At 47.3% G+C, this 24,797-nt stretch overlaps 1 protein-coding gene across 1 annotated transcript in view; it reads left to right on the top strand.

Annotated features, from left to right (window-relative positions):
- MMD2 (monocyte to macrophage differentiation associated 2) overlaps positions 1-24,797 on the top strand; it is a 240,607-nt gene that overhangs the window by 135,129 nt on the left and 80,681 nt on the right. The window contains exon 3 of the mRNA XM_069209978.1: positions 20,693-20,853. Within this exon, the coding sequence (XP_069066079.1) occupies positions 20,693-20,853 (161 nt within the window). The remainder of the gene's footprint in view (positions 1-20,692; positions 20,854-24,797) is intronic.

Below are 24,797 nucleotides of genomic sequence, written 5' to 3'. Positions count from 1 at the left end.
ACCAATTACGTTGGGAATATGTCCAAGGGCGTAGAAATCACCCTTCACTGTAGCCAGTTCGCCCACCTCAGGGAAAATGATGTAGTTCCTCACGGATTTCATCAGGGCAGACAACACTCTGGATAACACCTTTGAAAACATGGGCTGAGACATCCCAGAAGCAATTCCCACGGTTGTCTGAAATGACCCACTTGCCAAGAAATGGAGTACTGACATGACCTGCACCAGAGGGGGAATCCCTGTGGGTTGGCGGATGGGGGACATCAGGTCGGGCTCCAGCCGGGCACACAGTTCATGGATAGTGGCACGGTTAAGACGGTAGGTCAGGATAATGTGGCGTTCTTCCATTGTCGACAGGTCCACCAGCGGTCGGTACACGGGAGGATTCATCCGTCTCCTCGCCCAACCCAGCGGACGGTGCCTAGGAAGGACAACATGGAGCACACAGTCAGGCAACCCACAGGTGCGTACTCACAGCTAGCACAGTATACGATTCTCTATGCAGTGAATGGCGTGTCTGAGTGGCTATGCAAGGCCTAGGCCTGTGTGACGCAGTTGAAATTGAGCCATGTGGGCCCTGGAAATGGCGGCTGCCTGACCTGTGAAGTGTGACAATGGGATGTGAGGTCAATGCGCTGGCGTGGCACACCGCGGCGGGCGGCGGCCGAAGACCGCGGCGCGAAGCCGCATTGGTTAACATTGAAGCCTATGGGTTTCAGGAGCCAATGGCGAAGGGCGCCGGCGGTGGCGGGACGCACCGCCGCGGTACGCACCGCCGCGGACGTGACCGCCATTTTCTATCTACTTATCCACTTGCGACTTGAACTTTCACAGGAGAGGACCTATACTGCAAGTGTTGCTGTGACCTCGGTCTGGAAGGGACAATGGCTGCTGCGACTGGGGAAAGGGCCCCTGCCTTCACTGGAGAGGAGTTGGAGAACCTTGTGGATGGGGTCCTCCCCCAGTATGTGCTACTCTACGGTCCTCCAGACCAACAAGTGAGTTTAATTCTATCTGGATTTGGGGCCACTGGCTGGCTTGGGGGCCTGGCGGGGATGGGGGGCATGTTGGGCCTGGCGGGGGGCCTGGCGGGGATGGGGGGCATGTTGGGCATGGCGGGGGGCCTGGCGGGGGGCCTGGCGGGGATGGGGGGCATGTTGGGCATGGCGGGGGGCCTGGCGGGGGGCCTGGCGGGGATGGGGGGCATGTTGGGCCTGGCGGGGGGCCTGGCGGGGATGGGGGGCATGTTGGGCATGGCGGGGGGCCTGGCGGGGGGCCTGGTGGGGATGGGGGGCATGTTGGGCATGGCGGGGGGCCTGGCGGGGGGCCTGGCGGGGATGGGGGGCATGTTGGGCCTGGCGGGGGGCCTGGCGGGGATGGGGGGCATGTTGGGCATGGCGGGGGGCCTGGCGGGGATGGGGGGCATGTTGGGCCTGGCGGGGGCCCTGGCGGGGATGGGGGGCATGTTGGGCATGGCGGGGGGCCTGGCGGGGGGCCTGGCGGGGATGGGGGGCATGTTGGGCCTGGCGGGGGGCCTGGCGGGGATGGGGGGCGTTGGGCCACTGGAAAGGAAAATGCTGAGTAACTTGAACGTGGTATTTCTCCCTCCCTGTACGTGTCACATAGGTCCGCGCCCATGAGAAGATCGGGATTTGGCGTGCCATCGCCAAGGAAGTCCGGGCCCTGGGGGTCCACCATCGACGGGGCACCCACTGCCGCAAGAGGTGGGAGGACATCCGCCGCGGGACCAAGAAGACCGCCGAGTCTCTGCTGGGGATGGCCTCCCAACGTAGGCGGGGTGCCTGCCGTCAACTGAGCCCCCTGATGTTCCGGATCCTGGCGGTGGCCTACCCTGATTTGGATGGGCGCGTGAGGGCAGCACAGCAGACACAAGGGGGTGAGTCCAAGCATTATCTACTCTGTTGTCGCGCAGTGGAGGTGTCTGGGTGGGGGAGGAGGGCTGTGGGTCCCCCTAGGCCAGGGCGATATCTGTAGGCTGGGCACCCCCGTAAGCCCCTGTGTCCCCAGCCACCACCCTCAGTAGTGTGTCAGTACAGCCATCCCTGGGCCGTGTCATCCATGGGTGCAGTTGTCAACTCTAGGCGTGTAGGGCATGTTCCACGGAATGCGTAGCGGACCCCAAGTGCGCAACTTAGTGCAGGGGGCATCTGTGTCTGTCATGTCCGCTAACTGTACCGGAGATCCATGTACTCAATATCCCTTTATTTCTCTCTCCCCCCCCCTTTTTGTTTGTCTTTCTGTGCTTGTGTGCATCAGCATCATCAGGCGGAGGAGAAGTGGCATCGGGGCAGGAGGGAGCTGCATCTCACATGGCCCAGGAGGGCCATGCCACAGAGTCAGACTGGACCAGTGAGACGGAGGGCGAGGGGAGCTCCACGACGGGGACGACTGGAGCCTGCAGCGACACGGACACGTCCTCGGAAGGGGGCTCCCTTGCGGGGGTGGCACCATCCGTGCCCCCCGCCATTACAGGTACAGCCGCCACCCAGCGCACCATCTCCGCCCTCCCAGCAGCCCCTCAGCGTTCGCCCCGTGCCCGCTCTGCCAGGAAGCCGGGCATCTCCTTCGCCCCAGGCACCTCAGGCCCTGCACCTGTTACCCCCGCTGCCCTCAGTGAGGAGGTCATTGACCTCCTCCGAACGCTCATTGTTGGGCAGACTACCCTTTTGAATGCCATCCAGGGGGTGGAGAGGGAGGTTCATCGCAGCAATGCGTACCTGGAGGGCATTCATTCGGGTCAGGCTGCCCATCAGCGATCGTTCCAGGCTCTGGCCTCAGCACTGACGGCAGCCATTGTCCCTGTCTCCTGCCTGCCTCTACTAACTCCCTCATCCCAGTCTCCTGTTCCTCTGCCTGTCCCACCCACACCATCAGACCAGCCTGCACACACCTCAACACCCAAGAGAAGCTCATCCAAACATAAGCACCACAGATCACGCAGACATTCACACACGCAACATTCCGATGCAGACATGCCAACAGTCACTACCACCTCTGTGACCCCCACCTCCTCGTCTCCCTCCTCCCTCCCTGTGACGTCTACACTCACACCTCCATTCACCTCACCATCAGCCAGTGTTTCCATCACCAGCACACCCTCCACTCCAGTCCGCACACGTGCAGTCACCACCCCCACTGCCATTTACACGTCCCCTGTGTCCTCTCCCACTGTGTCTGTCACCCCCTCTTCCACACCACACAAACGCAGCCACCCACCCACCCAACAGCCATCCACCTCACGACAGCCTATCCCTCCTGCACCTGCACCCAAAGACAGCAAACGTGACTCACCTACAACCACATCCTCTCCCTCCACTCCCATTCCCACTGTACCTACCACTCTCCATTGTCCCAAGAAGCTCTTCCTCGCCACTACTAACTTCTTTCCTGACCCTGAGCCCCCCCCTCCTTCTCGTCGGGGTAAGAAGAGCACCTCAGCCACCACCAGCCCTGCAGCCCCCTTGACAAGGGTGCAGGGGTATTGGAGCCCGCCAGCCCGCATGTCTGGATCTTCGCCCAGCAGCAAGGGGACAGCCAGCCCACCCCCTGGGAAGAGGAGCAGAAGGCGGAAGGGGCGCCGCAGGAGCCCGCCTTCTACATCCCCCCCGGACACCACCCAGAGACAGTCACCAGCCACAGCTCCAAAGGGAGGAAAGGGCCACAGGCCGACGACTAAGGAGGGCAAGGGCAGCAAGTTGGAGAGGTCAGGCAGCAGGCCTGCTGCCCAGGAGGAGCCCACAACCCCCATAGCCGCTGCCCCGGGAGGAACCGGCACAGCTGCCCCGGGAGAGCCCACCAGCCCCATAGCCGCTGCCCAGGGAGGACCCAGCCCAGCTGGCCAGGAGGGCCCCACCACCCACAGCCCAGGTGGGCAGTGAAGGAGCACCATCCCCGCTGCCCAGGAGGGCACCACCAGGCATTTAGCAGTTGGCCATAGACCGTCCGCCGTCTCAAGAACCGCTGAACTGGGCCCTTCAAGGCAAGAACCGCTGAACTGGGCCCCGCCGTCTCAAGAACCGCTGAACTGGGCCCTTCAAGGCAAGAACCGCTGAACTGGGCCCCGCCGTCTCAAGAACCGCTGAACTGGGCCCTTCAAGGCAAGAACCGCTGAACTGGGCCCTTCAAGGCAAGAACCGCTGAACTGGGCCCCGCCGTCTCAAGAACCGCTGAACTGGGCCCTTCAAGGCAAGAACCGCTGAACTGGGCCCTTCAAGGCAAGAACCGCTGAACTGGGCCCCGCCGTCTCAAGAACCGCTGAACTGGGCCCTTCAAGGCAAGAACTGCTGAACTGGGCCCCGCCGTCTCAAGAACCGCTGAACTGGGCCCTTCAAGGCAAGAACCGCTGAACTGGGCCCTTCAAGGCAAGAACCGCTGAACTGGGCCCCGCCGTCTCAAGAACCGCTGAACTGGGCCCTTCAAGGCAAGAACCGCTGAACTGGGCCCTTCAAGGCAAGAACCGCTGAACTGGGCCCCGCCGTCTCAAGAACCGCTGAACTGGGCCCTTCAAGGCAAGAACCGCTGAACTGGGCCCTTCAAGGCAAGAACCGCTGAACTGGGCCCCGCCGTCTCAAGAACCGGTGAACTGGGCCCTTCAAGGCAAGAACCGCTGAACTGGGCCCCGCCGTCTCAAGAACCGCTGAACTGGGCCCCGCCGTCTCAAGAACCGCTGAACTGGGCCCTTCAAGGCAAGAACCGCTGAACTGGGCCCTTCAAGGCAAGAACCGCTGAACTGGGCCCCGCCGTCTCAAGAACCGCTGAACTGGGCCCTTCAAGGCAAGAACCGCTGAACTGGGCCCTTCAAGGCAAGAACCGCTGAACTGGGCCCCGCCGTCTCAAGAACCGCTGAACTGGGCCCTTCAAGGCAAGAACCGCTGAACTGGGCCCCGCCGTCTCAAGAACCGCTGAACTGGGCCCTTCAAGGCAAGAACCGCTGAACTGGGCCCCACCGTCTCAAGAACCGCTGAACTGGGCCCTTCAAGGCAAGAACCGCTGAACTGGGCCCTTCAAGGCAAGAACCGCTGAACTGGGCCCCGCCGTCTCAAGAACCGCTGAACTGGGCCCTTCAAGGCAAGAACCGCTGAACTGGGCCCTTCAAGGCAAGAACCGCTGAACTGGGCCCCGCCGTCTCAAGAACCGCTGAACTGGGCCCTTCAAGGCAAGAACCGCTGAACTGGGCCCCGCCGTCTCAAGAACCGCTGAACTGGGCCCTTCAAGGCAAGAACCGCTGAACTGGGCCCTTCAAGGCAAGAACCGCTGAACTGGGCCCCGCCGTCTCAAGAACCGCTGAACTGGGCCCTTCAAGGCAAGAACCGCTGAACTGGGCCCCGCCGTCTCAAGAACCGCTGAACTGGGCCCTTCAAGGCAAGAACCGCTGAACTGGGCCCTTCAAGGCAAGAACCGCTGAACTGGGCCCCGCCGTCTCAAGAACCGCTGAACTGGGCCCCGCCGTCTCAAGAACCGCAGAACTGGGCCCTTCAGGGCAAGAACCGCTGGCCCTTTGGCAGACGTGCCAGGGCAGGATCTATCTCGGGCAGGGCTGCAGGATGTCCTCTGGCCAACTTGCCTCCTCCAGTGGCAGTGGGGTCTGTTATGGACTGTATGGACTGTGGCTTTGCTCTCCCCAGGATGGCCCAGTGGGCAGGCCACCCACTGTATGGACTGTATGGACTGTGGCTTTGCTCTCCCCAGGATGGCCCAGTGGGCAGGCCACCCACTGTATGGACTGTATGGACTGTGGCTTTGCTCTCCCCAGGATGGCCCAGTGGGCAGGCCACCCACTGTATGGACTGTATGGACTGTGGCTTTGCTCTCCCCAGGATGGCCCAGTGGTCATGGAGTCCCCTCGTGGATCTGGCGTCGTGTACTCAAGTGGCTGAGGTGCCCCCCCTTCCCTTCCCCCTGAGGTGCCTGTCCTATTTTCTTTCTGATGCCCCTGCAGTGTTCTCTCCGTGGAGTTCTTGTCGTGGGACTGGGCCTTGCCCCTTTGCACAGGACCCCTGTGATCCACGGACAGTGGTTGGACTACATTTAGTAGCTGTATATATTTTGTACATAGTTTATTTATTTTTTGGGATTAATGGCGTACATATTTCAATATATCTGCCCGTTTATGATCTCTTCTTTTGGTCTTTGCATTATTTCGGAGGGGGGTGGTTTGTGGGTTGTGACAGTGATCTGTGGGAATGCATTGATGTGTGTGTTGTAGTGGGTGTGGGTGGGTGGGTGTGTGCCGGTAATCTTTTCCCTCCCCTGTGTCGTAGGTGCAGTACTCACCGATGTCTTCCGCGCCGCCGGGCGTGCTCCTGGTATATGAGGAGGAATAGGAGTGCGGGGATGACCTGTAACTCTGGCTCCATACTGCCGGAATCTCGCGTGGAGTGCGTAGAGGTGAGCGTTTTCCCGTTCGTAGTCTGTTTCCGCCGTGTTCTTATCGGCGGTGCTCCCGCCCCGGAAAAGGTGGCAGATTGGTGGGTCGTAATAGGGTGGGCGGTACTTTGTCTGCCGCCGGGCTGTTGGCGGGAACCGCCGCGCTGTTTGTTTGTACCGCTGTGGCGGTCGGAGTGTTAAGTTGGCGGGCTGTGTTGGCGGTTCCCGCCAGGGTCAGAATGCCATTTTTAATACCGCCGGTCTGTTCGCGGTCCGACCGCCGCCTCTCCGCCGACCGCCAAGGTCAGAATGAGGGCCAGTGTGTTCATGCCATTGTCGACAACAGCTAATGTTTTTTCCAAATTTTCCTTATCCAGTTGCCTTAAACGTGCAGCAGCTTCAATCTGGGAAAGTTTCCAAATTTCATTGTACATAGCATACAAAAACCGTTTCGAGCGCTGTCTTCTAGGACCTAGCAGAAAATCCTGTAAGTCTAATCTGTCGGAAAGAGGGTTCAGGTGTTTCTTAACTGCTGTTAACGTGTTTGTTTGCACCCATTGCTGGCACAGCTTACCCACACTGTATGTTGTAACTATACCTGTATGTTGTCCTGATAGAAAGCGAGGGTCAGGTCTATTTATAAAAAAAAAAACCTGAAGTGTTCAAGAAACGCTTTTGACACTCATTAGTATCTGTGGGCCATACCAACCAACTGCCGGTACCGGAAAGTGAAGAATTATAGGCACCAGCCTTAACCATTGCACCTAGCCTGTCCTCTGTGATATTAAGGAAGCGTTGTCAATCTCTAAATTTTGTCGGAGTCAGGATACTGGCCATGTTCAGGTCTTTAATTTTTGCCAACCCCAGACAGGATGTCTGCTCAATAGTGTCATTTAAGAAAATCATTTGCACAGGAATCAGGCATGCTCGAAACAAAGCCTCCCTACCCTGTATCTGCCAATCTTGTGTTCCCCAAACACTTTTCAAGTCAATAGTGTTTTTCCAATATTTGTAACCCTCAATCGAGAGCCGGGAAACAAAGGGATCTGAATAACTCAGTTTTGTATCTGTAAGGAAAATTTTCCTAATTTGTGCCAGAGGTATTTTAAAATAATACGACTCTGCTTTTTTTGTATCATGCCCAGAAAAGTATGTAAATTTATCGCTATAATACTTTGGACTCCCCACCTGTGGTGTCGAACAGTGTTCCCACTGTGTGTAGTTCAAGAGAGGCCTATATCTAGTGGCACGGTGTAGGTAGTGATGTCCCCAATTGTTGTAGCAGAACATTTCCCCATAATTCATTGTATAATCATATGCATCATCACTTTCAAAAGCGGAATAGTCCTTCATTTCAGTTAGCATGGAATCAACTGTTTGGACAGCCCAATCATCAGAGACAACATTAGGTGTAATAACATCAGACATTGAAATTTTGAACACGTATGGTATTTGAATAATCTCTGTAGGCCCGTATATATCGAATGGAGCTTTGTCCCACACAATCCCATCAGTAATTGGTATTGCTGTAATATTTACTGGGAACAAATCTCTCCGGACCTTATGTGAAGAATGATGAGGTGTTAAAATTTCATCAACAGGCTACACTGAGGAGCGATCAGGAATATAGTGACCATTTATAAGCAAAAAGAAAACAGTCACAAAACCAACCCATAAAAATAATGCAATAAATGTCAAACAGAGCCAAAAATAGTTCCATGGGTAGATCAAATAGTTCTTCTTAAGCCATCGATACAGCTTACTACTTTTTGAGATGTTGTCAACCACTGTAGAGGATGAATCCGAAGAAAAATCATCAATGTCAACGAAATAGCCAGAGGCAGTCCCTGCAAACACAGGAGCCGGTACATTCTGATCCATCGCATGCGGAGGCTCTTGATAGACAACGTCATTAGTCGTGGAAGTGTTCGTGTAAAATACAGCCAAATCTTGGAGCGGGGTGGTCACTGAAGATGTGACCGGAACCAACAAAAGTTCATTTTACGCCCTCCCCATGGTCGAGGAAGTGTCTGGAACAGCAGTTGACATAGTTGCATAATCAGTGGTGATGTTCATCCTACTATGTAGATGGATGTCCTGTTGGGTAGTGAGAGGGGATCGGGAACCACCCAAGGGACCTCCTGGTCTACTGTGAAGGATCGGCCACATGGTGTAATTTGATGTCATCAATGGAGATGTATCTGTTCGATTTAGAACCAGACAGTGGTGGTAAGATGACAGTCCTGGTACCTTTTATTCCCAAGACTGGTACAGGTGCTCTGTACGATGGACTGAACTCCTTCTTTACAGCGATCTTCTCACGAACCAGATCCCCAACGTTAGGAATCCAGCCAGTCGTAGTTTTCGACAATTCCCTTATTCCCAAGGTGGCAGCACTTGCAGATGATTTATCATCACAAAATTTTTGAAGCTCCTGTAAAACAGTGAGACATTCTTTTATGTCAAATGGTGTTTCTGCTGCCACCGTACCAGGGGCATCAAGATCTGGGACATACATAGGTATCCCAAAGAGAACCTCATATGGTGAGCGTCCCCCCAAGGACCGTCTTGGCAGATTATTCAGTGCTCTCTGGACCCCATATAGGTGATGTAACCAACTGCGGCCTGAACCTAATACTCGAGCTGTTAAGGACTGCTTTAGATCACGATTCCGCCTCTCCACGACTGAATTTCCCTCGGGATGGTATGGTGAGGAGTAATGGAGTTCAACACCCATCGTCCCCATGGTGTCCCTGAATGCTTTAGAGGCAAATGCAGGGCCCTGGTCCGAATGGAATGCTGCAACCGCATATGTACCGATAAAGATCAGCAAATCTTTTATAACAGTCCGGGAGTCAGCCGACCGCTGTGGCCATACCCACAGGAATCTAGAACAGGAATCCACAGCCACTAGAATGTATTTGTATGCACCATCAGGTTGTAAGGGACCACAATGGTCCAGGTACACACACTGAAGTGGCTTGTCTGACACTAAGAGGGATGTCTGCGGAGGGCGTTTGATATTAGAGCCCTTAATCTGCTGGCATATGTCACAGAAAAGGACATACTGCTTAGTTCATCTGCATAGACCAGGCCACCAGTATCGTTGCTGTAGAATTGTTATTGTGGCCTGTACACCAGCATGTGCAGAAGCGACACCCTCATGTGCTGCTGTAATCAGCTCTAATCTCTGGTCTTCATTAGGGATCACTCGATCTCCAACCCTAGGAATTGTTGTATAAGCAACATTCTGTGCACTGATATGGTAAGTATAGTTTGTAGGGTAACCTTTTGGAAGGGTCTTGCCTGCAGCCAAAGCTTTAACGGCAATCAGCATTTCATTATCCAGCCTCGTCTGAGAACGAGTCTCTGCAGCCACAGAAGCCGTAGCTACTGATGCTTTGGCTGCTTCATCAGCCAACGTATTACCTGCAACGTGTATTCCTATACGTTGGTGTCCTAATGTATGAACTACATGGACATCTGGTAGCTTATCCTTAAGATCAGCCACCCTTCCCCACAATACTTTGTGTTTAATGGTGTTCCCTTTAGAATCCCTAAACCCGTTCAGTTTCCAATGATGGAGATATTCATTGTATGACTGGACGCAGTAATATGAATCACAGACTATCAAAGTCTGTCTTCCTGCCTCAGTATGTTCGAGCGCTAGAAGAAGAGCTTTAAGCTCAGCCAACTGGGCTGTGCAGTCCCCTAAGGTCTGCGTGTAGGTATTGTGAGGGTGGAAAACTCCATCTTCCATCACTCCGCACACGGCAGCACAAGCTGCCGAGTATTGATGTTTAGTACCTACAGCCGGTTGTGCTGATCCGTCAGTATAAATTATAGTATTATAACTGTCTAGTGGCAAGATATTTAGAGGAGCGGGGTAATCCTGTTCATACTGGAGAAATTCTTGTGTCTGAAGTCTTGGATCGAATACATAATCGACATCCGTGGCGGTCAGAGACGTTGCCCATTGAATCCAACGTGGATGTAATGCCTTGGCTTTCGGAACGCTCGCTTTAGTACAGCCTCTAAGGCCGGCACCGGGAAGACAACAATAATGCGTTTCCCCTGGGCAAGCGGCCTCTCCTTTATGACGGCCATCTGAACTGCTGTCAGAATCTTTTTTGTAGGTGCAAAACGTTTTTCAGCATTTGAGTATAAATGTGATTTATATGCTATCGGCACTGTGTCACCCTCATTAAAGGTGACATAAGTAAACCCAAGGGCACCAGCAATTATTCTGATGACCAAATTTGTTTTATTGTCACGTGTGTGTAAGTGTTTTGCTTCTAGCATGTCCCGTTGCATGTCTTTAAGGATGTGTGTGTGCTCAATCGTCCATCGGCTGCTAGAAAAATTGGGCTGAATTAAGTCATAAAGTGGCTTAATGCGCTCTGCATAATTTGGAATGTATGTTCTGCCAAAATTGAAGAAACCCAGTAATGACTGTAATTTCTTAAGTGTGTTGGGAGGCTGTAGTTGAGCTCACTTTTCTAGAAAGTGCGGGGCCAGGCTTTTCCCTTCGTTTGATAGCTCATATCCCAGGAACAACACATTAAGAAAGGCTATTTTGCTTTTCTTAAAATTAAATTTATAACCGATGTTCGCAAATCCCAAAATTATCCGATCGACCCTCGCAAGATGAATGTCGAGGGTGTCGTCAGTGAGATAGATATCATCCACATAGGACAATGCATCGGAATCAATCTCGTTCAAAATTGATGTCACACGGGCTGAAAACAGGCCTGGGCTATTTTTATAGCCTTGAGGTAAATGACAAAAGCGTTTCTGAGAGCCAAATGAAAATGCACTTAGGTCCCTACTTTCATGTGCTAAATTCTTGCAGAAAAATCCATTAGATATATCCAATGTAGTTTTATATTTTTTACGCACTATATTGTTTATTAGTGCCGTGCTGTGTGAGTTTTGTTTAGCATATGTGCGTGTATGACTATTTAAGTGTCTGTAATCAACTACCATTCTATATGAATGATCAGGCTATGAAACGGGGAATAATGGGTTATTCATCGCAGATGTACAGGGCTCTATTACTCCCTGATACTCAAGTTGTGACAGGATCTCTTTCACCGGAGCTTTTGCTTCATGTTTAACAGGGAATTGTGGCTGCGGTTGGGGAGTTGACCTAACGGGAATAACATGACAAGGAGACTCCTTGTCCCAACCTACATGATTGCGGTATAGCGCAGGTGCCTGCGCTAAAGCCCATTTAACAGAATAGGCTTCTTTTGCCGCTTCTGGGACAAGATCGGAGAAAGAAGGCAAAATGACATCTTCCCCATGCGGGAGCTTGCGGACGTGAACAGGTGGTCAGTCTCTCTCGGGCAATAGGATATCACTAGTAAGTTCATCCCAAAATATCACACTAATAGTGCGTTTCACGTCTCCCTCTATTTGAATCGTTAAATCATAAACCTTATCGGAAGGAAGAATGCGGCCATCCGCCGTTTCAACCGCGATGTAATCGCTAGTTGCTGTCGTGTCCAGATGATCTTTCAGACTCTGGTGACATATCGTGACCTCTGCCGCGCTGTCTAACAGAGTCACTGCCCATGTCTTGTTCCTCAACAGCGTTATCAATACTACTGGCATTTTTAACTGTCAGTGCTGCCACCTTCTTCTTTTTAAACTGTGGCTTTTGCTGAGGAGTCTTTTCTTCTTTTTTAATGGTAGACTGTGGTGAGTCTTTTTTTTCTTTCACGTATTACTGACGTCGATCGTGACAGCCCCCTCTCTCGCTACGTCTATCCGGTGCGTCCTGAAAGGAACGAGAGGGACGTGAATCACTATATCTGTCTGGAGTTCTAATGTTCTCCCTATTTCTGAGATTATACCTCCTTTCGGAGTACTCCGGATGTGGAGAATCAGCTCTCTTATTTTTTTTTCTTTGAAATCTTTTTGTTTGTCCCAGCGTTTTTTAGAGCCCTCTTGTGCCTGCTTGGTACCCTCCTTATGGGAAGTACCTTGTAACTCCAATTTTTTAGGTTTGGCTCCCAAACTATCCGGTCCTATACTTGTATAAGTATCGGAAATTATTTTCGGTAGCTGTCTCTCTTGTTCCAAATTTGGAGTTTCCCGGAGACGCTGGCGTATTGCCAGTGCTACCGCTTCCCCTTTAATATTACTCATTATAATTGAGGAGACGGCGTCAAAGTTACGCATTAATTTCATCCCCAGATCCAGGGCTGGTGCAGCCCCTTGCTCATTTTGTATTTGTTTTAACACTTCCGGTAAATTGGCAAGTGTCGGGGTATCATGTGTGGTAGTATATATGGCAGCGAAGACTGTACCCTATGTGGCACAGTCATCCACCGAGGGAACCATCCCAAACGGCAAGCACATCGTGAGCAGTCTATGTTTTTCCTGTGGTCCCGTATGGGGAAACACAGCTTCCAGCTGATTAGTTTTCTGGGCTATCCAGAACGGTATTTTTTCCCGTTCTGTGGGCACTTTACCCATAATAGTATGCACTGTTTGTGGATTAATCCCAGTAGCCAATTCATAACCACCAGCTACTGGCGGTGCTGGACGCGCTGATGTTGTGTTCAATGTTCGCATTACGAACTGAACCAATCGTATATATAATGCCACTAATTCATTATATAAAACTCGTAAATCTGCTATCGGCATATTCTGAATGCCAGGGTGAGGTGTATATGTGGCGAACATAGGCCACGTAGGACCCTCATTACTTAAGGGACCTAACCTCACTCTTTGTAGTACATGTGGTAGGGCGCCTTCAAACCAGTTCTGATGCTCTTGATATGTGAGCAATATTTCATGATACTGGTATGCTTCGTACTGTACAGGCACGTTCGCAACTTCATATGTGTGAAATGTGTGTATTCTCTGGTCAACCTCAGGAAAGGTGACCCAACAGTAAAACGTTTCTGTTTGGTATGCTTCAGTTGCCTCTATTATCAGAGTAACATCCCCACCCTCTTCTGTAAGGCCATGCGCTAATAAATGTTGTGTAAGTGCATGTCTAGCATTTGCAGGAATATCTATGGTATTAGCCATAGTTGTTTAGGGAAACGGAACACCAGATGGGGGAAGTATTTTCCTTTTTATGAGTTCGAGCTCGAACAACCTACAGCTTAATTAGGTGTTGCCTTTTCAGCCGAGGAGGATTCTCCCCAAGACCACGGACGTCTCCGTATAATGGTACTTAGGGTACCTGTTGTCTGTGAGACAGTGATAGTCAGGGTATCCGTAAATTAGTGCCTAAACACCATCGTTGGTGGTGCCATGTCGTAGTTTGGACTCTTGCTCTGAGCAAGACTGCTGGTTTAAGGATGACAGTACTTTTGTCTGTAGGTGACTGAGTCTTTCCTACAACAAGTCGCAACTGTTGTCCCAACCTTACCGGCTCACTAGCAGCACCTCACCGGAAATACTAAAGTAAAAGGTGATTTATGGCAGTCGTTTACGCATGGACTCGAAATAAGATATCTCAGGGAATGTCGTGGTTAAACGGAGATTACCCTTTTCTCACAGATATATTAGGTCTCATACAAACAAAGGCAATAACACAGATGCAGTGAAGTTATAATAGTTTTTATTTAACATAACTGCAATTTGCGATAAGTTGCATGAACTGCAATGATTAGGATAATGAATATAGCAAGTAACTGTATTGTGAAGAAGAGAGTCATTGTTATAAAGACCCCCACCATTTTGCAATGCATGAAAGAGATATATAAGATGGAATATGCCCTATTACCCTAATGTGAATAGGCCTAACCTCCTACCTAAAGGAGAGCTGGGTTTGCTAAACCTAATCTGCCAAAGCCGTGTCCATCAGAGGAGCCCCCAACCCTCGTTACCTTGGAATGAGGTCTCTATCTCAGACTCCGCAGGGACATGAAGACTGGGTCAGCGTCAAGATGACTGCAGCATCGGTATCAGCGATGGTGGCGATGCCCTCTGGTCGGAATCCCTCATATTATCTGTCTAAAGTGTGATGTATTTATACAGATCTACAAGGTACCCTGACGTAGGTGTATTCCAAAACAATAGATAACAGGCATGCTTGGGATGGCAATTAATATCAACAATCCCTCGAAAGTATAGAGAGGGAAAATCCCTAAGTGTGAACACCTACTGTTTGTTTGTCTTTGGTGCTTGATCTTGACGCCTTGGCACGGTGACACTGATAATGGAACTCATAACAAGTGGCCTAACTATAAACAAGGCAGCCATCTTAGAAGAAATTAATAATTAAATGGGCTAAGACAGAGCAAGCTAAGTAGGTTAAAAGTCACTAGGTGACGGGGGCACGAGTCTACAAACCAGCGGCTAAGCTAACTCCTGCTATCCCATTAAAACAAACTAGGATTCACTACAAGAGAAAGTTTACGTTCCCGGGGGTGGGGAGGTGAGGGCCCTTGGCATTTGCCCACTTTGCCCATGCTTTAAATCGTCTGTGAGTAGGACAAGATTGGCTTAGTATTATCCTACAGGGCTGCAGTTGGTTTCTATTAGAGGACTTATTTTGCGACTCTCTTTACTGACAAAGTTTCAATAAAAAAACCAGAGGTCCTTGTTAAAAAAAAACAATGTAGCAGCTTTGCTATAAAATGCCTGGTCCTCTGCTTCTTTTTTTAACTTGAGTTTTTATTGAGCTTTTATTGGAAAAGAATAACTCTTGTTTTTGTCAGGTCACAAAGCATTCAAATTGGGGGATCATCCTTAAAAAATTAGCTCCTTACGTCATTAGTGCTTTATTTTCATATTAGTTTCAGGAATATTTTACCTCAGACATCTGGCTCTGGTAAGCCTCAACAGTCTTTGTCACCTCAGAACTTTGTCGGCACTACATTGGTTGACTTGGTCAGACCAGTTGGACACTTTCCCTGGACCAGAAATGTGTCCTTGCCCCTACTTGCGTACAGTACATAGCAAAGAGTAACCTGTCTCAACAAATTTAACCTGAGTGTCCATCCCAGTGTGGGAAATGTGCATCTGAGATGAGGTGGATAGAAACAGGAGGGAAAGTGGGCAAGATCTTGGGAACAGAAAACAGGGTACTGCTTGGCCACGATTTTGCACTGAATGATCTGAATCATAGATGCTGAAAAGTTTTTGGTTCTTTGTGGGCAATGTTTCCATGGTCAGAATCTATTGCACGTTCTGTGAATTTGTTACAAGTGATTCTAAAGTTATATTGCGCGGCTGATGGTAATGATAATAGGAGCATTCGAAATCAAACAGTTTTGTTGAGGGAATACCTTGTGGTGGCTTCTTGGAGTGTCAGTTTTTCGTCTGTTACAAGCTTGTTAGACCTATCTTTTTCTTTGTATGTGCTTGGTAAAATGATAAGTGTCAGGTCACTGCATGGTTAGTTGTTCTCCTCTGTGCTGTACTTCAAACCTATGGTGGGTGGAGATGGTCAAACAGAGCCAATATCTTCTGAAAGAATGGTTCTCCGAGCTGGATCCTATGTGTTAACCTCTCTATCACTCATATTTCTCTCACTTAATGTGCCCATTGGTTAACTGTTGAAATTGACCCCGATTTCCAATATGACGTCGAACTGTGACATGAAACATTTGTTGCCTGCAACCATTAAGGTTAAGGAGGGTACTTCTCCTTTTTTAAATGGATCCTAACCTCTCATGTTTGGGAACTTACTGCTTAAGATTTGTGTGAATTTCACAGAGGATTTGGGCCCTGAAATATTGAATGTTTAGGCAGGTCCAGAAAATATCCCTATGGGAGATCAGGAACTGACATTCTCTCCAACATTTGCCACCTAGATCACCCAAGTATTTAAGTTGCTTCAATCAGGGAAGTATCTCTGAATCAACCTCCGCTGAACTTCCCACCAAGAGTGGAAGCTTGTTGTGGTGACAAGTTTGGGGAATACCGTTTCCATTCCTCTTCCAGACAGGTTTTATCTAGCCCCGTTTCTTGGTTACTTTTTCTGAAGTAGATGTCCTGTTCCCGTGCAGCAATAAACTGGGAAATAATGTATTTGCATTTGTCTGTAGTACAGCCAAAACATTAACCATCGCAGACGATAGATCCTTGGTAGGATTTCCTCACTTGAAGTAATTCTATTTGTTCGTTGTGAATTATTGATATTGATTATTTTCTCCTAAAGAAACTAATAAATTTCTTTCAGTCCCCATTTATTAGCAGAGGCATCTTCATGCTGCACCAAGCCTCAACCCGTGCTTCCTCAGTGTTGGTACAACACTGGCCAAATTTAGTGACCAAAGCCTTGCCTACTGAGTTTCCAGGTTCATTCTTGAAGATGTTTGCAAATGGAGGTCTTCTGCGTATGTCAACCTGCACCTGGTAGTGAACGGCCATTAAAGGGCAGGCAGTTATGTGGTGAACATTGTACACACTCACAAACATTTATAGTTCTTGACAAACAAATTGTAGAACCCCTCCAACCCCCAAATGATCAGAGATTTACCATAGATAAAGGAAAGAGTAATTCTATCTCCGGAATGGGAAGGAGTGCCCAAGAATACAGTTGTGGGTGTGCAGAGGAAGGGATTCTGAGCCTGTAAAGAAATGTACCCTTGGAGTAAAAACAAATATATACATGTATACATTCTTGGCTTATTTGAGGATCTATGCATTTATATTTTAACAAGCAAAACATAATCCACAAAATATGTCTATAACTACTTCTGAAAAACTAAAGGTATGGCCGGTGACCTGGCATGTTTTGAGAAATCCTAAATAAAATGTTTTTGTAAGAGTTCCATAAACAAATAACTCTAGATCCATGCAACGTTGTAAAACTCCAGACATCGATTCACTACTTTGTTTGAGAATAAGGATCGCGGTGATTGCGCTGTGCGCAACAGGGAAGTGGAAAGTTTCCCTTTTCTGCCTGATCTGTATGTAACATGCATTATTATCATATGAGAGCTGTGCCACAATTAACAACCCCCCTACTGCTGTGGGATCTCAGCACTCATGTGCCAGACGTTACCTACAGTGTTTGCACAAAGATTGTGTATACAATGAAAGGTTACTTCCCTTAACTTTGTGACTTATGCCCCTAAAATATATTCTTCACATAGGCATCTTTTTATGGTGGATAAAAACGTTATTATTGCAATCTCGGGGTTAAAAAATTATATGTACAAAACTGTAAGAGATATTGAGATGGTACAAAGGTTACCAGAGTCAAAGTGTTGAATTCCAGCCAATAGATCCAGACTCAACATTGGAGGCATATAAGATTTCAAAATGTCCTGGCCCCTATGAGGCTGGTAAAGTCCAAAATATACTCCCTCATGGGGTCAGGGATGGTGCAGGTTTACAAGTGAACAAGTGCAGCTCCTTACACCGTGCAATGCTTTGCTCTTTGCCTTTGCCTTAGTACAAGGTCAGCTGGGGCGCTAGTGGATAGTCCTAGTTCCTTGATTCATCCCCACTATAGATCAGTAATTAAATGGTACTTGTACATGTCTTCCAATGTTCTGTATTGCTCCTCTTGTCAGAGGGCAGTCCACCTCCAACTGTACCAATGGTCACAGCAGTAAGGTGTAACAGGAATCTAGGCTTGTCCTCAGCTTGTTGGAAAGCAACTACCACCAAAAGCTTTGCTCTTGGCACGGCGTCTGATCAACAATGAAGTGAAGGATTTTTCAACATCAGGATGATGTGTGATAGTCTGGACTAAAAGGCCCAATATTAAAGCCCCTCGGGGGCACAAGCACACCATCTCCACCAACCAAAGTGTAGGATTTTTTTTAAAGTCAAGTTCTTCTCCCAATCAAGGAGAAGTGTCTTTCATTTCACTAGTTTTTACAGATGTCTGTAATTAAAGTGTTGTTGTGGGTTATATCCAGAGACAATACTGTGAGGTGACAGCAGGCAAAACAGAAAGGGGGAGGGCTGAACAGCGAATCCTATGCTGAAGAAAGGCAAGGGGATATCACCCTCTCCATACCCAACACATATGAACAATTTCTGGTGTGTGCTGGCTGGCTGTCACGGTATAGTAGGACTGAGGCCACTCTGTAAGAGAACCATGATTTTGTGCAGCCGTACGCACAATGTACCTAATGAATACTGTAATTTATTTGAATACAGTGACACACTTCACTCATGTGGATAGGCAAGGGATCCCAGTGACTAAATGGACCTTTACCATGGAAAGACTTGGATAATCAAGTCAAGGTTAGGTCAAAGGAAATGATCAATCACTTGTCGGTAAACAATCTTGCCCATCTCAGCATTGATGGGCCTGGTCTGACATTCTCTAAGATGTGCATTTCTATGCAGACTGCCCTGTGTCAATATTATTGACATGGTCTCTATTCAAACCAGCAGCTAGTGACAACAGGAACCACGCAGACCATTACTGTCCCAAATTCCACCTACCTTTGAAGTATCCTCTTGAGGGTGAGATTCACTTCCTCCACTAAGCCATCATCTATTGCTCGATGTAACAAGTTAGGGAAAGGTTCACATTTGTCCTTGAGTTGGTCATTGACCCTATCTAAAACTACCAGGACCTTTCTGTGGAAGCATGGATTCATTTAGTTTACATGGAAGGCCCTTTGGAATCCATGTTGGCACCATTGTCGACCCATTTAGGTTGTTGCTCTGTTTTAAGACCACACCACTTACTCTTCAATTGCCGAAGGCAGATCAGCTTGACAATTAGAATTGCATAACTCACTTGGTAAGTACTAAGGGATTGCCTTTGCATGGAATCTTCTTGTAGTACCACTATTAGGGCCAGATGTACGACCATTTCACTTTGAAAGTCTCTAATTGCGATTAATTGGGAAGTGCAATTAGAGACTCGCAAAATGAAATGTACAAATGTGTCTCAGACCCATTTAGTGGGTCCCATTAGGGTCGCAAATAACCTACCTCATTAATATAATGAGGCAGGTTTCAATTTGCAACCCTATTGGAAATGGCCACACACACAGGAATAGTGGCCCACTGGGGACAGCAGATCACCATGTCTGTGACTGCTTTTTAAATAAAGCAGTTTTTTTGTAATGCAGCCTATTTTCCTCAAAGGAAAACGGGATGCGTTGCAAACAAAAACATGAAATGTTTCTTTTTTATGTTTCAGAGTAAGCAGTGGTCAGGGGCACCACTGCCTGCTCTGAAAACCTGTTGGCGCCCCATTCACAAAGGGGAAGGGATCCCATGAGGGCCCCTTCCCTTTTGCGAATGGGTTACTACCATCTTGAAGTTGGTGGTAACTGCGATTGTTTTGCGACCACATTCACAGTCGCAAAACAATCATGCATGCCACTGCGACTCGCTATTTGGAAGGGACGTCTTGGCACGCCCCTTCCAAATAGCAACTCACAAACCTATTTTCCGATTCAGTAAATTGATTACCGAATTACAGAATATTAGTACATACCAAAATGCTATTTTCTGGTCATTTGCAAGTAGAAAATAGCTACATACATCTGGCCCTTGGTGAGGTTCTGGGTAGCAAGAGAGTTGTCCTAAGCTGTATGCATCATGGAAGACTTTTTTTTACAGAGGTGGGCACACAGTCCACCACATCACGAGTGAAGGATATTAGGCACCACCTATCATCTCGCACTAAGATGAGCATTCAACAGACTAGGTAGTTGTAGAACAGTTGAACCAAAATAAACTCTACGTCTTTCTAAGTGGTTATACTGCTTTGTGGCCAGCTGAATATAACGGATATTGAAACTTTGTAAATTTAGTCAGCTATTTCTCTATTAAAAATGAATTTTCGGTTTGTGATGGTAATGGATATATTTCTCTAAGTAAACCTAACCATTTTTCTTTTATAATCTAATAACCTCATCATACAAGTAGACAGGGGATAATTATGTATGGTAGCTCTCCAATATTGCATCTCATTAAAACATACAAATGTACCAGTCTGATTCAGTTAAAGCAATGAGAAACTCCTCTGGTGTTAAAGTGCAAAAATGTAACCCTTGAGCATTATTGCTAATCTGTAATATCATCATTTATGTCATTAACAGTTTTATATCTGACCTGAGGAGAAACAAGTAGGACTAAGCAGTTGTGGTTTTCTGCTAACCATATTTTTGAGGGTTCGATATATAAACCTTTGCAAAAACGCATGCTTCATATAGTCCATTGATTAGTTTTATAAATTGTAGGCTCATTTTTAAATTTATGTGTATAACATGTTGATTTATTTATAGATGTGCACCACAGCCACCCCATTTATGGTGTTCATCTACTGTATTGCTGTCGTACCTTTGAATCCTTTCCCTAGGATTTCAGAACCATTAAGCAATTGCACTATGTGTTTCTTCTCTCCTTCCAGTTTTGGATTATTCCCAGCATCCTTGGTAGCACCATCCTTTACTTCCTGTCGGATGACCAATGGGAGGCCTTCTCAGCGTGGATCTATGGGCTCGGCCTTAGTAGCCTCTTCATCGTCTCCACAATCTTTCACACAATCTCTTGGAAAAAGGGACACCTCAGGTGGGGACATCAGGCTGGTGTACAGGCTTATACTTGGAGTATAAGATGACTATTTATATCTGGTTTTGTATGTCAGAGGATAACTATAGGTAATCTAATGTAATTTTGTTGTCTATATTTCTTTGGGTATCAGGAGGAGCAATCACCATTGTCCATCAAATGGCATCACAGCACATGGCATAAAGCCATCCATCATTTTCACACACAAGCCTCTCAATGTCTCACTCTTTTTGATGTATATTCCTGGATCCTTAGTCCACAACTGGTGCACAGCCCTGATCGGTGCTGATATTTTGGAAGCCTGTATCCTTCTAGGTCAGTATCTGAAGGCCTCTTGTCCCTCACAGAATCTTTGATTGTTGAGATGAGAGTCTGAAGCCTTTAATCAATTTCCCTCATAATTCAGAATTTCAATTTCAAACCCTATTCGGACCATGTTGCAAGGTGAAAACCCAGGATGCTTTCATTCTTACCACAACGTAATCTAGGGGTGATGGGAAATGTCCCCTGCGATTAATCTACTTCTCTGCAGTTCTAGTGCACTCCATTATCATCTTCTAACAGCAACCCAGGGATGAAAAGAGCACACTCCGGATACACGGTAGAAGCAATATTTAGCCTGTAGGCAAGGTGAAGCTATCAGTAGGCAAAAATTAATCAGGCAGCGTAGTCACACAGCTAAATACATGTATAAATGGTAAAAGCCAGAATTTATAACGTGTTGTCCAGTCAGAATATGTTCCTACAAGTTAAAGTCATGGCTAAGCCAACTTCACTCAGCATCTGATGCAGTGGCAATGTCGTAGGGTTCAAAAACGTGGTTCACTCAGCATCTTAAGGAAAAGCTACTACTTCTAAAAGCATGCATGAAGACAAGACCTAACTGAGATTGTCATCCATCTCAAGGTCCATTTTATATAGCATAAAATGCATAACGTTTGTCCTTCAATGTGCATATATTTACATTCTGTTGATGGCTCAACATCTTGTTTTGACATCGGATCATAAAACAAATTGTTAGTATTAGCTACAGTTTGTGGGGAATGTTAGAGATGTTCAAATCCATCCAGTTTCACTTTGTGAGCCAGGTTTCTGCTCTTTTTTACTCGTTGTTCTTTTAAGACTAGAAGGGACTCAGTTTTTATGTGATTAAGCTTCAGGGAATATCTGGAAGTCTTGCCAACTTTGATTGATGCATTGCATATCTGGGGAGGAAGAAACTTCTAAGCAGAGTTGTGTGTCTTTTGCACATTGGTGATACTGATGCCGTGGTTGGTGAGATCTATCCCAAGGGGCTCCATTTAAACGTTGAAGATGACAGGGAACTAGATAGAACCAGGTAATAGCATCTGTGACACACAGGTGCCCATGTGAACAAACTTATGTTGTTTCAATAAGTAGGAGTACTAGTGAGGGACGTTACCAGCAAGTCACAATTGAGGCTTCAGGGTATGGAGAAGGTTGGGATAGACATTGATGTCGAAGGTAGCTGAGTGGACCAGCAATATGTGGAGGAGAGGCCATCTTTATCTGCGGTCAGACAGGTGTTGCATCTAATAAGTAGCATAGGGCCATATGTACAAACACTTTTTCCCATAGACACAGAATGGGTAAAAACCTTTGCTACATCTGGCCCATAGCTGTCTCCATGCTGCTTCCTGATCTGAAGCAGGGTTGATAGCCATGCGCAAGATGGTTAGTATTGATGTGATCGTGAAGTTGTGTGTATATTGTTGTTTAGATGATTGTACCATTGTAGGGAAGTTGAGTGGCAGGCCAATACACTGTGATATCATCATGGTCTAATTTTGTTTTCTTCGGGTAACTGGGTATATGGCTGTGCTACCAGCTTCTGGGGTTTGCCTTCGGTGAGGGAGACATTGATAATGATAAAAATACACACAAAGACATAAACACACACACACTCACATAACACACCACACACACGCACAGTGAGAATGTTTTCTGTGTTTGTGTAGGCTTGGCAGTCCTGCTTGGTTTCTAATCTTTAAGGACATTGACAGCCTTACTGTTAACCTGCATTTGTTCTGAGTGTTCTGCACCTTTCTTTCAAGAGTAAATGTTTTGGAACCCCAATCTCTGAAGCCCAAATTGAATAAACCACTTAAGATACCCATGGGCCACAGAGCTTTGAACAATAACAGACAAGAACTGCTGTGTGGATATGCCTGTGGCTATTCTGCTTTCTTGGTACCCATGTATATGGACATTTTCAGTCCAAGCTTTTGGACTTTCCAAAAAACAGAACTTCATCTATATCCTGAGCTGTGACAATCAATCTGTACATAGTATGTATGGATCCCCAGCCACGTGCAACCATTGCATGACACAGGCCTGCTGATACTACAGATGAACAGAACACATTTTAAACCAGTGGTTTTCAAACTTTTTAATGGGGCCCCCACAAAAATGTTCACAATTATTTTATTAAGTTGGCAATGTTTAATTATGCTAAGACTTATTTAAAATTGCAGTTAAGTTCTGTTACTTTAAAAAAAATGTAGTACATTTGTTTCTGCTTAAAACAAAGCCGTGTTGTCTGCATAATGCTTCTTTTGGCCAGAGCCTGCTGCCCACTCCCTGGGAACCCTTGAGGCCCCCCTAGTGGGACCCACACCCCAGTTTAAAGACCCCGGTCTTAAACCAATGTTCACAACTGTATAGGAGAAAGGTTCACCATGCACCTTTTCGTGAATAGTAATGTAATGTCTTTCCCAGATTTGACACCTGCTCTTCCTCTGAGAACAATATATGTAAATAATGGTTCATCATTCATCTTATTCATGTATTTATTTATGTAGCACATTATTTACATTAAACAAACTCATATCCATTCATGTGTTATTCCACCCACACAACCCACGTCTCCTATTCTAAACCAGCCTCACACACTCGCACCTTGCTCCTTGAATGACCCTGTTTCACCTTTCAAACACATACTTCATAGAACTCCTTAGCATTTATGATTAATTACCTTATTATGTGTCCCTAATAGTAATCTCTGAGTAAGTTAAGTGGTGGTACATAACCAATGGTTGTTAGATATAGAGCCAAGCAGTCGTCATAAGGAGGACCTGAGCTCTTATTAAATGGTTGCGCAGGTGTTTTAGCAGTGTATGGTCAGTGATTACGGTAATTTTTGCAAATTCCATTAGTGTAATGTAGATCTGATTTTGTTTATATGTCTATTTTATGCTCTGTAGACACGATAGGTAATGTTATGTAAGAAATGAACGTGTTTTCAAACACATAAGCACTGGTAATACACATATGGGTATTGGAAATGTGGGACACTTGACCTTTTGTTCAGCGAGGGCCTTCAGGGAAGTTTATCTAACTGTTATGTTGGAGCTCAAGGGCCTTCACCATTAAGTGGCTGAGAGTGGCTGCATTTGTACTTGAATTTGTTGAAAAAGAGCGAAGCTGGGCACAAAGAGTTGAGTTCATGAAGCAGTGCTCCTTGGTGTACATAAAGGATCTAGACCTTTCAAAAGCCTATTTTGAGTGAGGGATGTAGTTCCTTTCCTTTACGATGCAAACGGAGTAATAGTCTCAGTACTCAGGTTATGGATTGTCTTAGACGTCTTTAGCCAAGCCCATAGGAATGTTTTTGTGTTTGACAGAGCGTAGAGTTCTTCGAGGCCTATTACTTTGAAGCCTTAACCTGCTCCATTATTTCTAGGTGGGAGGAATGGAACCATTTTTGTTAGCTTGGGCACACTGAATTTCAGGGTGTTTGTATATATATATATATATATATATATATATACATATATATATATATATATATATATATATATATATATATATATGTGTGGAGAAACATGTGGAAGGTTACGCTTTCAGGATTAGTTCCAATGGACGTTAGAGCTAGATGGCAAGAGAGCTCAGGTCCTTCAGCTGATTGATTCATCAATGGAAGT

Source organism: Pleurodeles waltl, chromosome 10 (genome assembly GCF_031143425.1).
Source record: "Pleurodeles waltl isolate 20211129_DDA chromosome 10, aPleWal1.hap1.20221129, whole genome shotgun sequence".
Taxonomy (NCBI): domain Eukaryota; kingdom Metazoa; phylum Chordata; class Amphibia; order Caudata; family Salamandridae; genus Pleurodeles; species Pleurodeles waltl.
This window is presented reverse-complemented; position numbering and strand designations above follow the sequence as displayed.